The 18,860-nt window shown below is 37.3% G+C and overlaps 1 protein-coding gene across 2 annotated transcripts in view; it reads right to left on the bottom strand.

Moving 5' to 3' along the window:
* The window catches only part of slc6a5 (solute carrier family 6 (neurotransmitter transporter), member 5), a 33,087-nt gene extending 22,298 nt beyond the window's left edge, over positions 1-10,789 (bottom strand). The window contains exons 1-7 of one of the 2 annotated variants that reach the window (XM_015373420.1): positions 10,484-10,789; positions 9,122-9,565; positions 7,561-7,711; positions 6,787-6,918; positions 6,480-6,653; positions 5,128-5,278; positions 3,416-3,548 (exon numbers count right to left, since the gene is read on the bottom strand). In XM_015373420.1, coding sequence (XP_015228906.1) covers positions 3,416-3,548; positions 5,128-5,278; positions 6,480-6,653; positions 6,787-6,918; positions 7,561-7,711; positions 9,122-9,565; positions 10,484-10,486 — 1,188 coding nt within the window. In that variant the 5' untranslated portion in view covers positions 10,487-10,789. Of the gene's footprint in view, positions 1-3,415; positions 3,549-5,127; positions 5,279-6,479; positions 6,654-6,786; positions 6,919-7,560; positions 7,712-9,121; positions 9,804-10,483 lie in introns of those variants that run through there. The other variant, XM_015373421.1, reaches the window with a different exon arrangement.
* Positions 10,790-18,860: the final 8,071 nt, after the last annotated feature.

The raw sequence follows: 18,860 nt of genomic DNA, 5'->3' as shown, positions 1-18,860 counted from the left end.
TATATATATATATAGCTGGTAAAAGAGTGAAACTGTGTAGGAATAACAACCCCACCTGCTGGATCTGTATGGAAGTGTTCAAAATTAAATAAATAAATAAGTAATCTTGAAATACTGCTTGAATAAATATTTCACAAAAAGTGTGGCAATGAAATTGAGAAAATGAGAAAGTAAAATTCTAGAATAACTGAGTGCAAATAAAAATTCTCAGCTTAATATATTAAAATATATTTCATTTAATTTGACAATTTATCCCAGTAATATCAATTATTGTCAAGGTATTTTTATTTAATGCCAGCAGTTTTTTTTTTTTTTATGTAACTTTTAAAAAGCCAGCTTTTATTTCATAATGATATGTTTAAACTAGAGCTGATTAAAGACTCCTTAGGCAGTGGCTAAAAAAGGAGAAATAATCCTTTAACAGTTGACAGAAGAATTGGAAGCATTAATTAAAAAGCAAACTTCAGCTTTTTACTTATTGGCTCATTCTACCACAGCATCATCAATGTTATCATCATGAAGAGTAATTATCATCCTGATCGTTTCAAAGTTGCAACCATAGTGACTTAAATTTACATCTTCTGACATGAATTCCTCCAGTAATGTGCTTCTGTTCATGCAACTACACTAAGCTAGTTGTTATTAGCTGATCAAGCAGGCAGCCAGGCACTGGAAGGAAGGCTAGATGCTGTTTGGTGTCAGCCAACAGGGATGCAGGTCCAACCTGCTGAGACGAATTAGCCAACAAATCTTTTTAGTTGAAAAATATCATTGTTAAATAAAAAGGCACTGGAAAAAGCATCATAATGTAAAAAATTGGGCTTTAAAAAAGTTACATTTTGAAATAAATTCATATATTATTGGGATCAATTGTCAAATAAAGTCATTATTTTTATAATTATGACAATGAATAATAATAATGAACTGAGAATTTTACTTGCATTCAGTTAGTCACATTTATCATTCATGTATTTTTTATTCAAGTACCTATTTATTTCCCAATGACTTATGTATGTATTTCATTCTGAACACAGGTTTAGTTTAGTTCTTTTTCTCATACTTTTAAAAAATGTTAGCAGGCTTATTTAAATAAATGGTCTACGAATAAAAATAAAGGGCACCCAAGGCTCCAGAGTTTCTTTAACCAAAGTAAAGGTAATAGTGAGGCTTTCAGTGTGAAAGCTCTAATGTGACACAAAAATTCACATGATCCTGAAGCCAAAGAAAAACAGACATGAAAAATATTGCATCTGTTTGGATATATTGTTCAAAACTCTAACACCCTTAAATCATGTCAAGTAAAACTAATTGGCTTCACAAGTCAGCTCACTAGTAAAGAAAGTGAATTTGTGTGTAATTTAAGTCCAGTTTAAATGTGGTTGTTCTGTAAGACTGGTAGATCCTGAGGACCAACTAAGTAGAGCAGACATGTCAAAGATAAAGTTCGGATTAATTAAAATAAAGGTTAGGAGTAGTGTTGAACATGTCATCAGAAAACGGAAATAGTATGGCATGCCATGTGTGCCGAAAACAAACATAGCAAAACACACCATCTACACACTGTGCTGTTATAGAAGCAACATTCTGCTGTGAATGTTTTTCTTAAGCTTCGACCAGAAGCATTTTGATTTCAACATGGGTCAATGAAAGAAAACCTGTTAGGGGCCGTTAAAGATTTGATATTTGGGGCAAAGGTTAACCTCCCAGCAGGACCACAATTTTAAACTACAAAGAAATAGTTTAGGACAATTCATATTGATCGCTTGGAATGGTTCAGACCTAAATTATTAAAACTTCTTCTCATACTTTCTACATAAAAAGTAAGATGCGGGGATATTTTTGTGGGAATTAACTAGAGCATTCACAGTGGCCTTGTTTTAACAATCAATCACATTCATTTTTAATGAAACTTTTAATTTTTAATCAAATCTGGTTGTAATAATGATAATATTCCGCAGACAGGGTTAATTTCTAAGCCCTTGATGGGTATATGTTCAGTAGGGATCTCACACCCTCCCTTGGTGATTTATAAAAATATATCCTCTGTTACTCCTGGCATTTTCTCTTAAAATATGACACTAAATCTTTGCAAATTTTGCACAAGGTATTGTAGGAGCAGTACCCAGTTTTATCAGTTACTGTTACTACCTTATCATCTAGAGGATTTGAAACAGTGCAGTGAATTTAAAGGTTCCTTAAAGATTTTTTATGAAAACAAACCAGGTGAGACTAAAACTTTTCTGGATAGAGCATATTGACAGAAAGACTTATTTAATCTTAAACACAAAACATTGATATATATTTTTACATTTTTTTTATATATTTACTGTTTTAAGTGGGTCGCTCTGTCAGCTTAAGGCATGTTTCTATATTCCAGTATACGACTAATCAAATGCTAAATTAGTTGACAAATATTTCAATAATCAATTAATCACGATCAATCCGATTAATTGTTTCAGCCCTCTTGAATTATTTTCAAGACCACAAGAACTGTGAGTTTTATTATTTACAGACTCAACATATGTGAATAATTTTTGCTGTTGTTTTTGTATTATTTTTAAAAGGCCTCATTGATTGTTTTAACACAAATATCCTCTATAAGCCATCTTTGCTGCCTTGTATTAAATATATTTGTCCACTAGAGGGCAATATCATATCAACGTTTTGTCCTCAGCCTGATGGCTCCCATGAATAGACCAAGGTATGTGGACCAGGTAGGTAGGTGTTGATAGACTAATATAGCCTATACCATAGAGAGTAATATATTTTGAAAATGATAGACTTTCATAGAGTGCAGTCTGAGTTTAAAGTTTCTAGCTGTCACTGAGTAAATGAGTCTAATAGGGTTGTCAAAAGTATTGATACTCAAAAAAGTATTGATACTGAAAAGTTGTATTCGGATACAATACTCATTTTAAAAAGTATCGATACAGTGCTACCACCATTGGCACCTAAACAGTCATTCATTTTATGCGCAGATGAGAGGATAATGCACTTTCAGAACACTGTGTGATTGAATAATTCTGTGAACTTTTCGGTTTCAGACTGTTTTTTTTGTGAGAGGTGCAGCTGCTGAGAATTATTTTTGTTTCTTAACTGGTTTGGCTAGTGTCATTGTTCTGTGTGCAAAGCACAGCCAAGGAAGGAACACTTAATTTTATCAAGCTTGCTTAATATTGTGCACAGCATACAACCTCAAAATATTGTTTATTGTATTTATTTATCTATTTATTGTATTTTGTTTAATAATTTAAAAAATTCTGTTGAATTTTGGAATCTTTGTTTTTATTGTTTTGGTATCGAAAATAACATCGAGTATCGAATATTTTACTTAGTATCGGTATCGAGTTGAAAAGTTTAGTATCGTGACAACCCTAGAGTCTAAACAATGATCAGAGGAAAAGTATATCTTTACTTTGCCTGATGACTTGATTCCTTTGGCTAAAGAAGCGTAGACAATGAGCCAGGCAAGGAAGAGGCAGCCTGCCAGAGGCCAGCGGATGTCTCCTGGATATTCAATCCCTTTGGAAATATGCAACACATTGTACCTGTGGGTAAAAGGCAATGAGTTAAACTCCATTTCAATATAACTTAACAATGCAGACTGGTCTTTTTTTTTTCCTATTGAATGTTAAGCCGCAAATGGACCTTTTTCAACACATAGCTGAGAGTGCGCCTTTTAGTACGGTGCGCCTTATGGTCGTGAAAATACGGTAATTAGTTGCATGCATAACTCCTCAAGTCTAAGAGGTCATATTTATTATTGACTCTAAGGTTCTCTTATGTATATATCAAATTGCTTCAGTAATCTGATGAAGATTAAATTTCACTCTCTTTGATTAAAATATCATTGATCTCCAGACTTTTCAGATTTAGTAAGGTGTACATATGAGAGATGGAAGATTAAAAAAAATAATTTATCTATTTTTTTCTTTCACAAGTCCATTTCAAAGGTGCGTGGCAACCTGATATAATTAAATTAATTCTAGTGCAAGAAATGTTTGTCACCAGCTAAATATTTTGTAAACTGAACTGAATTAAACAAAATCCATGTGCATATTATTTCCTCTTTCTATAAATAGGGCTGTTCTGTGGAAGCATCAATGATAGAACTTGTCAAAAGGACAACTGTTAGTTAAGCCTTTAACCCAGGCATGCCGAAAGTTGGCCGCTGGGGCCGCTGTCCTGAAGGTTTTAGAGGTTTTCCTGCTCCAGGAAATCTGAGTTCATTAGCAGCTGATTAAAATGCCTTTGCTGAACTGCATTAATCTGAAACAGGTGCGCTAAAGGAGAGAAACCTCTAAAACCTGCAGGACAGCGGTCCTTGAGGACAGACTTTGGGCATGTCGGCTTTAACCAATATTCCTTTATAAAAAGTGGCAAAAGAGGCAATATTGAAAAATTGCTTTGGCAAAAATGTTTACAGCTTGCTATGAAAAAATTGACTTGCAGTAGAAAACTTCAGTTAAAGATTGCTGTGAGTGCACTTTGCCCATTGGGAAACTGGTTGAAGAATTGTGCACTAAAAATCAAAACATTCGACCTCTAGAAACGCAAAGCGAGACTTTCCTTCAAAGATCTGCAGACAAGAGTGCTGCAGAAGGTGGGTCTGCAGAGTAGTGCAACAAAGGAATAACAGCATTTGCTTTTTGGGGGGTATTTGTCATGTATGCAATTTTCTCTTCTTTATTGGCCTATCCCTTCTAATTTTAACCAATATTTTTACACATATTTGGTTTAAACATGGAAAAATGTGCAACTTCTCACTAGGAATAAAATGTTTTTTGTGCTATACAAGTTTTTATAATACAAACATAATATTTGTGCCACAGAAGATGGATTATGGCAGTTGTTACACAGTTTTATGATCAGATTTTGAAATACTTAATTGTTTTTTGTGAATAAATTTGATTGTGTTTGGTAAGGTCTTAAACTGATTTTCAGTAGATCAACACAATTAATATTTAATTAATTAATTTTGAATTCAAAATATGTAACAAACAAACAGTGCACCTGTTAAAGAAGCAAATTTGAATTTCTAAGAAGTGATAGAAATACTTTAAATTAGATACTGTACATACCAAGCTTTGTAAAGAAACTGAAATTCTTTTCTGTCAGAAAACTCACTTGAAATATTCCTCACTAGGGCTGACGTAGGTCCTGTTGCCGTCAATTGTCATGTTAAGCAGCTTTGACAGGTTCCCCATAGTGTTTGCGGACAGACAGAAAGTAGAGTTCTTGATGGAAACTGTGGTTTTGTCCCGCAGGATGCATGAGTCTGTTCCAATCAAAAATCAACACATTTGAACAAGCAGAGACATTCACAGAGGTATATAATATAAGTTCCTCTTAATTAGTTCTACACATAGTGTAAAAATGGAAGTGAACAGATTATTGTGATTTACACTAGGAAATGATACAGATTTGCTAAAACATGGAATATGTGTTTTATAGCCTCTGAGGGACAGAGTTGGAAAGAAAAACCATTGAGCAGGGCTTTGATAGATACAGTGATACATTTTAAAACTTGAACATTTTTAGTGTCCGACTTTAATATTCAGACTTTAGGTTTTTCATCATTACTATATATCGCCAGCTATAACACTATTATAAATAAAATTCTATATCCATATTTTTTTATGATTATGAAATTAAATATGAAGAATTATAAGACTCAATAAGAGGGACATTTAACTTTTAATATTTCAACATTTGAAAGTACATTTACATAAAAACAAGTGGAAATATTTTTCAATTTATTTAATTTAATGACTATATGTTTTAAAAGCTGCCTGTTTTTTTTGTTTTTTTTTTGTAGAAACTGCACACAAAAATATATAAAAATGCCATCTAAATGGATGATTATTTTTAATGCCAATAAATATAACATGAAACAGGCATTACGTGTGCGTTGCCAGCAGGTGGCAGTGTCGGGTCTCACTGCAGCACTGCAGCAGCTCTCTCTATACAGTAAATTTGTCAAGCAAGCAGTTTTAGTGCTGAATTCACAGAATCGCTGAGGGCAAATGTTTCCCAAAATATAAGCAGATTTCATGTTTATTTGATGCAAAACGACAAAAAAAAGTCAAAATCTATGCAATTCTTTAAAACTCAGATTTATTCATAATATCTAAAGAATCGCAATTAGACAACCAAAGCCGTTAAATGGCACAACCAAACATTAAAACTAAGATTTCATAGTGAGATTAAGCACAATAGATGATGTTTGTTATAATTTTGTACTATTGATCTGTAACACAGAAGCCTCCTGTACATCTTTTCATCAGACTTATTCAGGAAGGCATGAAACAAACGAGTGAGCGGCTCCTAATTTGTCACTGGGAGTCACACACTGCAGAGATCGCAGGTCAGGATTCATTATACTGCAGGACACCTCGGCTGAGGGAGTCATGACGCATTGCGCATTGTGGAGAGAGAGAGAGGGGGGATTTTGGTGAGTGTGAAGGTATGTGTCTTACCTAACAGCAGCATGTCTTTGTCCTTACATTCCAGCGTGTTCCACTCATTCCTACAGTTAGCCCATGGCAGTGAGCCCTTCAACGAAGCGAACAGGTAGTACAGTGTCCAGCACATTATAATGTTATAGTAAATGGCTATCAAGACAGATATTATCAACATGGCAATCCCGCAACCTAAAATAAATAAATGAGACGAAATATATAAATTACCCTTTAGAAAATTTGAGAGGTGTTGGTTATTTCATTTTTTTCTGATTTATTCTTTAATTTCATTTTTTGGGGGTTTGTTAGTAGCGCTATAGTTTACCTTGAAGGGCGGGAATGCACTTCCAAACTGACACGGGGCCCTGGCTGGCAAACTGGCCCAGGGACACTTCCAACAAAAAGATTGGGATCCCGGCGATGCCCAACATTGTTAGATAGGGAATCAAAAAAGCACCTGGGAGGCACATAACACAGAGGGCAGTTCAAAAGTCAGGAAATAAAGCTCAAAAATGTATTTAAAAGAGAAGCAGTTTTAATATCAGTCCAGATTCTCAGATAGAATTATCATTAAAGCTCAGATCTTTTGATTTTTGCAAGGTTCTTATGCAAACAGTAGTTTTTTTTTATTGCAGTTTTGGAAAAGAGAACCTTTGACACTTTTAACTGTTTGCACTGCAAAAAAAACTTCAATCTAAATAACAATTTTTTCTGAAAATAAGTGCACTTTTTTTCTTGAATTAAGGAGGTAAGTGAGGCACTTTGCCAGTGGAACAAAACAATTTACACTTAAAATAAGTAATTATTTCAACAGCATATTATCTATTTTTTATTTTAAGAGTAAACAATCTTATTCCATTGGCAGATCATCTTATTTACCTACTCAAATTAAGGACAAATTCACTTAATTTAAGACAATTTGTACTTATTTTCTAGATTGTTTTTGCAGTGTTAGGCCTTTAAGCGTATGCCAACATGTTTTCATTCTTTAATTTTCTTTAAAATGATTAATCCAGATCTTTTCTGTTATTTATTGATCACAAAAATATGTCTAATTTTTATTTATTTATTTATTTTTTGTCTGACTCAGAGCTCTTACCTCCACCATTTCGAAAGGCAAGATAAGGGAACCTCCACACATTTCCAAGTCCCACCGCATAACCAACCATGGACAAAATAAAATCCAATTTATTAGACCAGTTTCCCCTGGCCTTATTTTCATCTCCCCCTTCATCATCATCTTCGTCTGCCTATAGGGAGAAAAAAAAAAAAACTATAATTCTCTCAAAAAGAAAAAAAAAATCTAGCCAAACAGAATCCAAAGAATATCGCCTTCAAAATGTAACCTGGATTTTAACGGTGGTTATTTCAGCTGTTTGCTCAGGTCTATTCGTTTGTGAACCACATTCAAAAATAAAAAGTTTGCAAGATTTCAGCTTGCTTTAGGAAAAAGGACAACATGACAGAAAGAAAATACATTCATTGAGGCTAGTTCTTCAGAATACAAGAACAAGAAACAGCACTGAGGCAAAAAAAAAAAAGGCCCAGAATTTGAAAGGAAGTTTGAAAAAAAATAATAATAATAAGTAGTACATTAAATCTTCTCCAATATTAATATGTTCAGAATGGCCTTTTAAAAAGAAACTTATAACGGGTTCTGTAAAAATAATTTTACTAAAATAAATATTAGCTGTTTTAAAGTCTTACAGCCTGTTACAAATTATTGCATTTATATCTGCATTTTCCATTTCCAGCTGCGCTCTTTTTAAGAACTGCTTCCACCCAAATCATTAGAATACTCATGAAAGCAATGCGTTGTTACAACAGCACACAGAGCAACATGGCATCACCAAACAACCAAAAAGAAAATATTAGAATAAGAAAAACATCACTAAAACCTAGCAGACCCTGGATGTGTGTGTGACAGGGATGTCCCCGTGGCCACAGGGTTACCATCCGCAGCCTCACAGACGGGAAACACCTGGGCTGTACCAAGTGCGTCTGCCGGGAGCCGGGGACTCCTACAAATACCGCGAGAATATGAGCCAAGTTCTGTAGTCCGATCAGCTGGTACCAGATGAATTCATTCAGTAACATATTAGGCAAACATCTGCAAATGGCAGGGGGGGTTAATAAACAGAGTAGAAAATGAAATGTTTTATGTGATTTTCTTCATTTTTTTTTTTTTTTTTTTTGCTGACATAGGTGTTTTGTTTTTTTTTGTTTGTTTTTTTTGACGCAGATGGCATAAAATCTTATAAAAAGCTCACAAGTCCAATAAAACAGCCACACAAGTTTAAGATTCAGCTTTCTAGTAACCCGGCCAGCTACTCATCAGACTATATTATACGTCTTATTATTAATACCATATGTTACTGGTAGATAGATAGAAAATATAGCAATATAAAATCTTATATTTCATAACTAAGACCTCCTATCTCGGCGTAAAAGCACAACGACAAACCAGATCCTCCAAAATGAATAATTCGCATAAAGCTCCACAAACTCTAAAAGTTTGAATTGCTCCATGACGCTGCCAGAGGCGTGAACCCTTCAGATCCATTCATCTTTTTCCTCAATTTTAATCAGTAGCATGCAGGAACATCCGCTGCGCACCTGCCTCCAGCAGCCGCTCTGATCGGCTCATTTAGCACACTTACCCCCGTTATAGTCCCGGGCTGAACAGACGTGTTCCCATCTGTCCCTAGTATGATGGTGGTCTGGCTCATAGCCGTCCAATTACCCGGGGTGTTGTTTTGCTCTGAGGTGGCCCGGAGCGGGTCTCCAGACGAATCCTTAAAGGCCGATTGTGTGGCCCCTGATCCGGGGACCTGAGGGGCCTGGGTGCTCTTAAACGTCCCATACTCCTTATTGGAGTCCGGTTCTCCCGGTTTATTTTCCGTGGGACAAAAAGTTTTATTCTCGTTGCAGGGAGGCGGCGGCTGAGGTGCCGGGTGATGATGAGGGGAATGTGGTTGGCATGCCACCGTGTTGTCCGGTTTGTTTGCTGTAAGTCCCGCCGCTCCTTCTTGCTGCTGCATTGGGATGTAGCCTGCAGGAGCTCCGACCGGTTGCTTGGCCATGTCTCTCTGCTCAGAAAAATCCTGGGATATAAAAGTGAAAAATCAGCGACAGGAACGACGATGCTCAGATAGAACCCCTAAAGCCTTAAAGCTGGTGCAGTCCATATCTGTAGCTACTGTGGTTAAAGGTGTTAAATTCTCTGCAGGTTTTGTCTGCAGCAGCCTTAAAATTTTTAGTGCATTTCACTTTTAGGAGGTGCGTTTCAGCAGCCCATGAATGCACAGTAGTTGTGTGCGCATTGAATGGGGAGGGAGGTCGCTTTGCATTGCTCCTCCAGTTCCCGCTTTCTGCTAGATTCTTTAATTTTACGCCCCATTTCCCCCCTCATGTCATCCAGCCACACACATCCACTGATTTTTATGGCCAATAGACAAGCTGCTGCGGGTCTATGGGAGGCTCGGCTCTCCCCGCAGGCATGCGAGATCACCGGCGTTACAACGGCTGAGCTGGACTTGGGGCGGCGGAATTAAAAAACGGCTCCCTGGAATTTAACGTAGAGGGGGCGGGAAAGCAACCGGAAAATCCTCCAGATTAAAAACGTTGATTGAATAATGCTTTGATGCGTTCATTTTTGTGAAATAAGTAACCAACTTCTTTCTGGGAAGTTCCCCCCTTTGTATAAAGTAAGTAGGAAGAAAGATGCATGAATACAACAAGACAGATAGGCTACAAAATTCATCATCAGTATCCTTGATTTAAACTAAAACTAAAAAAAAAACAGGTTTTTATCATATAAAAGGAGCCCTAATGTAGCGGTGATTAAAAAACACTAAAGGGAAGTTTCTACGTTTCAGGACCACGGACAGCGCAAATGTTTCAGCTTCAAAAACTACTTTCAAGAACTTTGCAAATAACATACAATAGACCATAAAGCAATGTCAAGTCTCATTTGACTTCAGGTAAAAAGCAAACGAGGTGTTTTTTTTCAATCCACTTACCATTTTGTGCAGAGGTCTGCTGTCGGGCTGAAAACAGCTGCTAAAAAGAGGAGGAGAGGACTGGAAGCTGAAGTGGATATTGCCGCGCAAAGCAGCAAGTGCAAAGCTTTTCTATGGCTCTGTGGGAAAGATTGGAGTAGTTTGCGTCAGTGCAGAGCAAGGTGCCCTTCGTGTGACATTTTCTTGATAATAGGAGTTTGATAAATCATTAGGCTTGGATTCGGGATTTTTAAAGGGGACTTGCGGAGCCAAATCGACGGGGGGCGCGTTTTTACGTGCGTGAATTGTATGTGTTCTGATTACGCACGTTGCATGCGTGAGCGCTGGACAGACATTGCTAGAGCTGATGAATTCACTCTTGACTACAGATGTGTTGCTTCCTCACGTGCAGAGACACATCCCACACGATCACAGGCTGGTCGATTACGGTGGCGATTAGGGCTTCGTGTAGGCGTTTTTCTTCCATGCAGATATAGGATCTCTGATATGACTATCAGGCCCTTTTTATTCATAAAGTTTGTTATTTCCTGCCATCCACACCAAGTCTTCTAATATGTTATATCAGAGTATATTTCAATAAAAAAAATGCACGAATAATGAAGTTGACAATTCTTGGTTTTAGAATATTCTATAGGAAGGTACGCCAAGGGTAAAGTTCACAAAAAAGACGAAAAACTTGAGCCAAAAATGAAATGAACTATAAATAGTTTTATTCTTCCGCTTAACCGGTTTTACGCACAGTGCGCCTCAAGCTAGACGCGTCACCAATAGGATCATTGATCAAAGGAAAAGAAAAAAATTGTGGGCAAGGTCTTTACAGAGCTACTCATTTGTTAAGGTCCTGTGCAGAAAGGATTTTTTTTTTTACCAAATTACAAGCGTCAGGAGGAGCTTGAACCAACCACTGCCTCCACTGGAAGCAGTGACAGCAGAGGGTGCACGCTGTAGATTCTAAAACACTGCATTGCGCATACCATTGTCGTGGTATTTCTATTGCTTGAGGATATAAAACAAAAGTGAGGGAGCTGTTTGGGATGTCTTTTTTTTTTGGTCTTTTCACTTAAAAATAAATCTTGAGGCCTAAACATCTATCTCATCCACAGCAGGCCTTGATCAAGAGACATACATCAACCACTACAAACCAATGTTTATTTTGTAAAGCTATCCGTTTTTATCAAAAAACATATTTGTTCTTTTTTAATTTACAAAAGGGATAGCTCCACAACCCCCTCCCTTTTAAAACAACAGCTGGTGGTCTCATGCTTACATCTTTGTAATAGTCTCTGGGTCACTTCACCTCCACAATTCTCATTTCCCTATTCATTACCATAAACAATGGGCATACTGTATACACCATAATATAAGCAGAGTTCTTAAGTAGCCTACAAATACAATACTTTCGATTCATTATTGGGGACAATTTACTTGGGTAAAATATCATCTTGATCACTGATAAAAATATAAAATTTAAAAAAAAAAGCCTGTAAAGGACCTTCTGCTGGAGATGTCAAAACTACATTTTTTACAATCTTAATATAGTCAGCTTTTCAGAACTGTTTATTTTTTCTTTAGACTGACTAAGAACCCCCGTTTTTTTTTTTTTTTTACGCAGATGGCATTAACACATGTAGCTGTCTGCCAGGTCTATTGCTCATTTTCGTACCCGAACAGATTTGGTATAAAATGACCGCTACAAATACACAGAAAGACAATGGACGCAATGGACAGTACCCATAAGGTGAAACCAACAATTCCTTATCATTTGGCTCCTTCTCCAAATAACCCCTTTCCCTACCAGTGTATTACGATTTTATCCTTTCCTACTTCGTATTTAGAACTTTAAACACACATTTTATTGTAGGAGTCGATTTTTTTTTTTTTTTTTTATCATGGGGTTATGATATAGGCTACTACGCCAGAGAACATCTTTCTTCTTTATAGCCTAACCCAACAAGCCAATTACCGACAAAATGCAAAACTACAAACTGATAGAAAAAGTTTGAATTTGTATTATATAATCAATATCAACATTATTAAAAAGGCATTAATTAAGAGCAGATTCATTTTCAGACTATTTGGAGCATATCACATGGTACAGTAGGCCTATGGTTTCTCCACAATTGAATAATATCAGTTTCTATTAACAATGAAGCAAATAAAAGGCTTCTTAACCTTTTGACAATGAACTCAGGACAGCTGTGGGGGTGATTTGGGTATATGGTGAGAGTCAGTCAGTTTGGTTCAGGCCTGCTCATTTACCATGCGCGCTGCGCTCCTTCCGCTTGTAAATCTCCCTCCGTTGCAGATAAGAGACAGAGGCGGGTGTATTAGCCGCCGCCAGGAGTTTAATTACATTGTCAACAGAGAATAATTGTAATTGATTTCTTCTTCTCTTTCAGGGACCAATGATCGCAAGAATCGACGCACACACCATCACACACAATAAGTGCTTATATGATTATGAGAAACAGTTTAAATGTTTCATTCATCAGCTGCAGAAAGCGTCGTTTTCCTATTACCTATAAGAACAGCCAATTAAAACTGCAAAGTTTTACTTTTTTAAGCAGCTGGATCAGCTGTCTAATATGTTGAAGGGCCCGTTTGGGAATCTTACATTGTGGAAAGGAAAGCTGGATACTGATCCTGATCAAGCAGGCGAACTAACTGCCTGATGCAGAGGGAGAAGGTGGGGGCTTCCAGTGTCCCCCTGCTCTCGTTAATTACACGAGTTGGCCAGTTTAATTGATCACTCTCACTGTCGCATGAGAGATAAGAAGCTGCATTCATTTCCAGCACATGGGAAGCAACGATTTACAGGGGGCGGGGGGAAGTATCATCATCACCATCATCATCATCATCTTAGATGCTCACATGTGTGGTACTTTAATAAAAACAGCTTTTGCTGTTCTACTGCCTACCTATTACACTGTAAAAAAATGAGTAGGCAAAAGTGAAAATAAGACAACACAATTGGATTGTCTTATTTCAAGTGCATTTTATCTAAATATCTTATTTTCGAGGAAAAATACTCATTCCATTGGCAAACTACCGCATTTACCAACTCAGATTAAAGGGGAACACAATTTTTTTTTACATTGGTCCCTTGATTTTACGATATTACATCATATTTTACTAACCCATATGAGTTTTGTGTCATTTGGAGCTGTTCTGAAGATATTCGGTTTTGTTATATCCAAGGAACGTCTTCCTATGGGCAACGAGTTGAAGGCACAAACTGAACTGTTCATAATTTATTCTTTATGGTACGCCAGCATTCATAACATGTAGGCGAATCACTGTCCCCCAGACATCCGTGGTTATATTTTTATTTTTTTTTAAACAAAGCGGCGTGTGTATGACGTCATCCGCGCGTTGGACTGGAGTTGTGACAGGCAGCCCGGGCCACTGGCGGCTATGCTCTACCCTGTATATTCATTCGGTTAGCTAATCTGAATCGTTCAATTCCATTTCAAGAGTGGAATCATCTGTGGTACGTAGTAGCACTAGACATCTTCCAGGCATGTGAGTAAAACTAGCAGCAGTTCAGTGGACAGGAAGAATGAATGGTAGCCGGCGCGCGCGGATGACGTCATACACACGCGGCTTTGTTTATTTTGTGCCCTCAATTGTTGCCAATAGGAAGACGTTACTTGGATTACAAAACCGAATATATTCAGAACCGCTCCAAATGACACAAAACTAATATGGGTGAGCAGAACATGATGTGATAACCTAAAATCAAGGGGCCAATGTAAAAAAAAAAAACGGTGTTCCACTTTTAAGGATAAGTACAATTCATTTAAGACATTTTTACTTATTTCTAGATTGTTTTTTTCCAGTGTAAATTATTTTTGCTGACATTATTTGTTATTTGTTTGGGTTTCTTTGGTGGTCTAGCTGAAGATACTTTAATAGTAGCCACTAAGGTAACCAGATGCGCATATTTTGGCTATGTTATGTTCTAGCAAATACACTTCTAACACAATCGGAGTGTGTTTAAAATCAGTTGGTTTTTCTTACAGATTGAATAGAGATTGGCCAAAGTAGGCGCCCTCAAATTGATTTTTGTTCTGGACTTTGACTAAACGATTTATGTTTTGACCGGAACCATTTAATTGGAGATTGAACTGAGGTAGAGCCTACTGGAATGCTAACACACCCCAACTCAAATATTTTGCAGTCTCTAAATAGGGTTTATTCCCCAAGGATTTCTACATATTGTAGCTCCTTTCATCTATGGAAATCTGATCAGCTTTTCTGTTTTTGCTGAAGAACAAGAGTCACACAGTGGGATTCCTCTGCTTCATCATGTTTCCTGACAGTAATCATGTCTGTAGGAAGAGACGCAGTGTTATTTATGCCATATCACATATGCTGTGCTTGAATAGTAACATTATGGTGTTATCTGACCGCAGCGCTTTTCCCTACATCTTAGTTATGTTGCCTGCAGCCTGAAACATTACTTCTGGTTGCCCACCCTCCTTCTTTTTTGCCACTCTTCCAGTTTTGAGCATGACTTGTGTTAAAACACTGTCCCACCTTATCTGTGAATTTCTGCAGCAGAGTTACTTCTTCGCTGCTTCTCTGATAAACAACATTCTTTCTTACCTGACAGCTCGTGACAACATCATGCTGAGTGGTACCAGGGGTTTGACACCTGAAAGTTGATGTGAACATTGCAGACCGAGCTTCAGAGGTGTTTCCCTCTTGAGCAGTGAGTTCGATGATCATCCACGGATCTCTGCTGGGTTGGGCATGGTAGGTTGTTAGAACTATACCTTCATCTTCCGAGGGCAGATTAAACCGTTTAAAATGGTTAATTCAGTGTGTTAAATTAATATGCAGTGATAGCTGTTCACCACTGTCATTTTCCATCTGATTATTTTAGACTGACTTTTCTCTCCATTGAACTGAATGGTTTGCAGTTATGATACCATTATTTCATAATGGTGAATACAACTAGCCTGGGTGCCATTCCGCCCACAAGGTTTGAGGTCGGGAAGTTCGGTCTGGCATTGCTCCATAGTAGTAGTATGATCGCCCACTCTCTGGCGATCCAATCAAATTGGAAGGGCGGGCTTTATACGATGATGGACAGTTGATCAACAGTAACGTAATCAACCACGTGACCAAAGCGCGCATGGGTGACAACAACAATGGCTGCCGCTGGAGAGTAGATTCTGCTATTAGGTCTGTTCTAGAAGATATCGACAGCAAATTAATTTTAAAAGGGGAACAGAGAAACGCGATCAAGGCTCATCTTCTTATTCTAGGCGTGCAACTGCACGCTTTGATTTTTGTTGACAACAACTATGCATCGCTTAACATACGTCACGCACTCCGTTGCTCCTATTGGTTTGGTTGTAGGTCTATCCAATTGAGTGCAGAGGCCTTTTTTTTCTGGTTCGTTCAAAACACGCCCCATAATCACAGCTCTATAGAGCAGTATCAGACTCATGTTCTGACTAGAATTGAGTAGGACTACGTCAGGCTAGAATACAACAGGGCTATCTGTGAAATTGTTTAAGGGTGGGTCCATCTCCAGCAGACATTGGGGTCACCCTGGACAAGTTATCAGTTCAACACATAAAATGATTTATAACCAAACTTCCTTTAAATGTTTGGGGACCTTTATCCTTGGTCTGTCTGCAGTGTTCTTTGATTAATTCTGTGTTGTTCTTCAACAAATCCAAGGTATTCACAGAAAAGCTGTCCTTATATTGAGATTATGTGACACACAAGCAGCCCCTTGTGTGTCACATTACTCCTCAGTAATGACATGGTATTCAGTGGCTATGGATTATTAAAAGCAAGATAAGAAGATAAAGGTGCTGTAAGGACTGCAAAAAACACAATTATTGTTCGTATCAAAGAGTAACACATTTCGACAGCTTTTAAAGACTCATTTTTTTATAGCCCCACTATTGAAATCAGTGTTAGAAAATAGTTCAATAGTTAAAGGGCATAATATTATCTTGATAAAATAACATTCAGCTTTAAGTGCTATTGTTTTATTTTGTATTCATAACTAAATTTAAGAGATTTATTCAGAAAGCAGGTTATCTTGTTTTAACGGCGTTTGTTGCAAATTTGTTCAAATCAGTAATGAGATGGAAATCCTTTGGTAATACAAAGACGATTTCTGTTGGTTTACCTCAGTAAGCAAACAAGCAGCTAGAAAGACCACCTCAAGTTTGCTTATCGCAGTGGAGTGGATGATACCATCACAGACCTGCTTCAACAAACCTGCTGTCATTTAGACAAGGCAGACAGCACTGTTAGGATCATGTTCTTTGATTTCTCCAGTGCATTTCATACAATTCAGCCTGATTTATTTTGTCAGAAACTTCAGAGGACTCAGGCGGGGGCATCCACAATCGCCTTGATCAAAGACTACCTGAGAAACAGACCACAGTTTGTAAGACTGAAGGATCAACTGTCTAATCAAGCTTTCAGCAGCACAGGAGCATCTCAAGGTATTGTACTCTCGCCATTCCTTTTTGACTTCCAGTAGAAGACAGAGCCCTGTAATCTGCTAAAATACTTGAATTACTGCAGTCATTGGGTGCATCAAAGATGGACAAGAAAATGAATACATGGACCTAGTGAACCACTTTGTAAATTTTGTCGGAAACAATCATCTGATCCTGAATGTCAACAAAAAAAAAAAAAAAATTACTGTAGATTTCAGAAGAGACAGAAACAGGTTTAAACCTATCAACATCAAAGAGAACAATTGGAGGTGGTGGAGGAGTATAAGCCCCATTTACCCAACCCTTTTGAAACCGTGCCTAGAACGGTTTGAGAAAGATAACCGAGATAACTCTTGATAGTAAAAGGAATGCAACTGAATTGGACCGTGCCACTGTGTTCGGCTTTGAAATTCACGGATCTCTTCGCCTGTTCACAACATGAACTGATTCAGCTTATTAACATAAATGGCATCAAAAGACTGTGGTGTGAGCTGGGATGATGCTAAGACCGAAGCTCTCATTGAAATTTGGAAGGAAGATGCTATCCAGGCACATAAGTTCCTGAATGTTTTGTTTGCGTATTCCCGTCTTGAGAGCTGTAGTATTGTGGACCACCTATAGGAGGCAAGGAACTGCGCTAGCATGACGTGTAAATGGTTGTAAGGAACCAAGCTCGGCACAGTTAACTGATCCAAGCTTGGTCCGAACTTGGCACGGATTGGTTTCAGAGGAGTAGTGTAAATGGGTCAGTAAATATCCTCTACAAGTCTGTTATGGAGAGTGTGATCTCTTCCTCTATCATCTGCTGGGGTAACAACATCAAAGCAAATGACTTAAAAAGTATTTTTGAGTTGAATTGAAAACTCAAAACAGTAAATGTAAAACCATTATTTATTAACAGGCATGGTAAGCATGCTGCTGGCTCTGTGTCAATGACTCATTAGGATGTGCGAGCATGCCTTAAAAATAACTGTGCAGAGTTCAGTGAATGAGATTTTCCATATCATGAACAAACAGTTGGCCTTTGTTTGAAATAGGCAGCATATGGTGCACATGCTGGTGGTTATAGTGCATTCCTTCTGCAAAGTCTGAGGCTTTTCATGCATGGCTTAATAGAACGGACTGCTTTGATTTATATGCTGATAATGGACTGCTCAACCAAAAATGATTTCATATACTTTAAATATGAAAACCAGAACCAAAAAGGTGTAAAAGAAAAGAGAAAATTACGCTTTTATGAATTAAAAAAGAAACAAAATGAAGCCTTTGCCACCGATCATGATTAAAGGTGTAGTTACCAGTGAGTAAATATTGGAAAATCTTTCTGTGAAGGCAGGCATTTGGCAAGATGCCCCCCTCAGTCCCACTGCTGAATAAACCAACACATTCTGCAGAATTTCTAAAAGCATATCGACTGGTCTACAGGAAAATCAAACATTTTGTAGACTTAAATTAACTTTTCTCTTTACACTGACCCATCAGTACAAGTCACTAGTTCATCACAGAGAAACACAGTGATACATGGGACCAATAACCCTGCACACTGAATCTACCAGCTGTGTTTCTGGAGGGTAAGGTGTAGGACCCAGAGTAAACCTGCTAATGCAAAGTAGAAGCTGAAAAACATTATTTTGGTTCAAATCCAGGATCTTTCTTCTGCAAAACGGCAGCGGTGCATCACCAACCCCTAATTATTAAAAATGACAAGATATAGTGTTTTTGTTGAAAATAAGATTCATTTTCACCCAATTCTAGAACTTTGATAATAAGCATTGACTAAGCAAATGTTTTGCATTTTCATTCAGTAACAATAATAATAAATAATATAAGTAATATAAGTAATAAGTAATAATATTGCAAAAAGAAAACACAAAGTCAGTGTTTGAATTACCAAAAAAGTCTTT

The sequence above is a fragment of the Cyprinodon variegatus genome, unplaced genomic scaffold (genome assembly GCF_000732505.1).
Source record: "Cyprinodon variegatus isolate N-32 unplaced genomic scaffold, C_variegatus-1.0 Scaffold86, whole genome shotgun sequence".
Classification (NCBI taxonomy): domain Eukaryota; kingdom Metazoa; phylum Chordata; class Actinopteri; order Cyprinodontiformes; family Cyprinodontidae; genus Cyprinodon; species Cyprinodon variegatus.
Note: the sequence above shows the minus strand (reverse complement) of the source record. Positions and strands in the feature narration are given on the sequence as shown.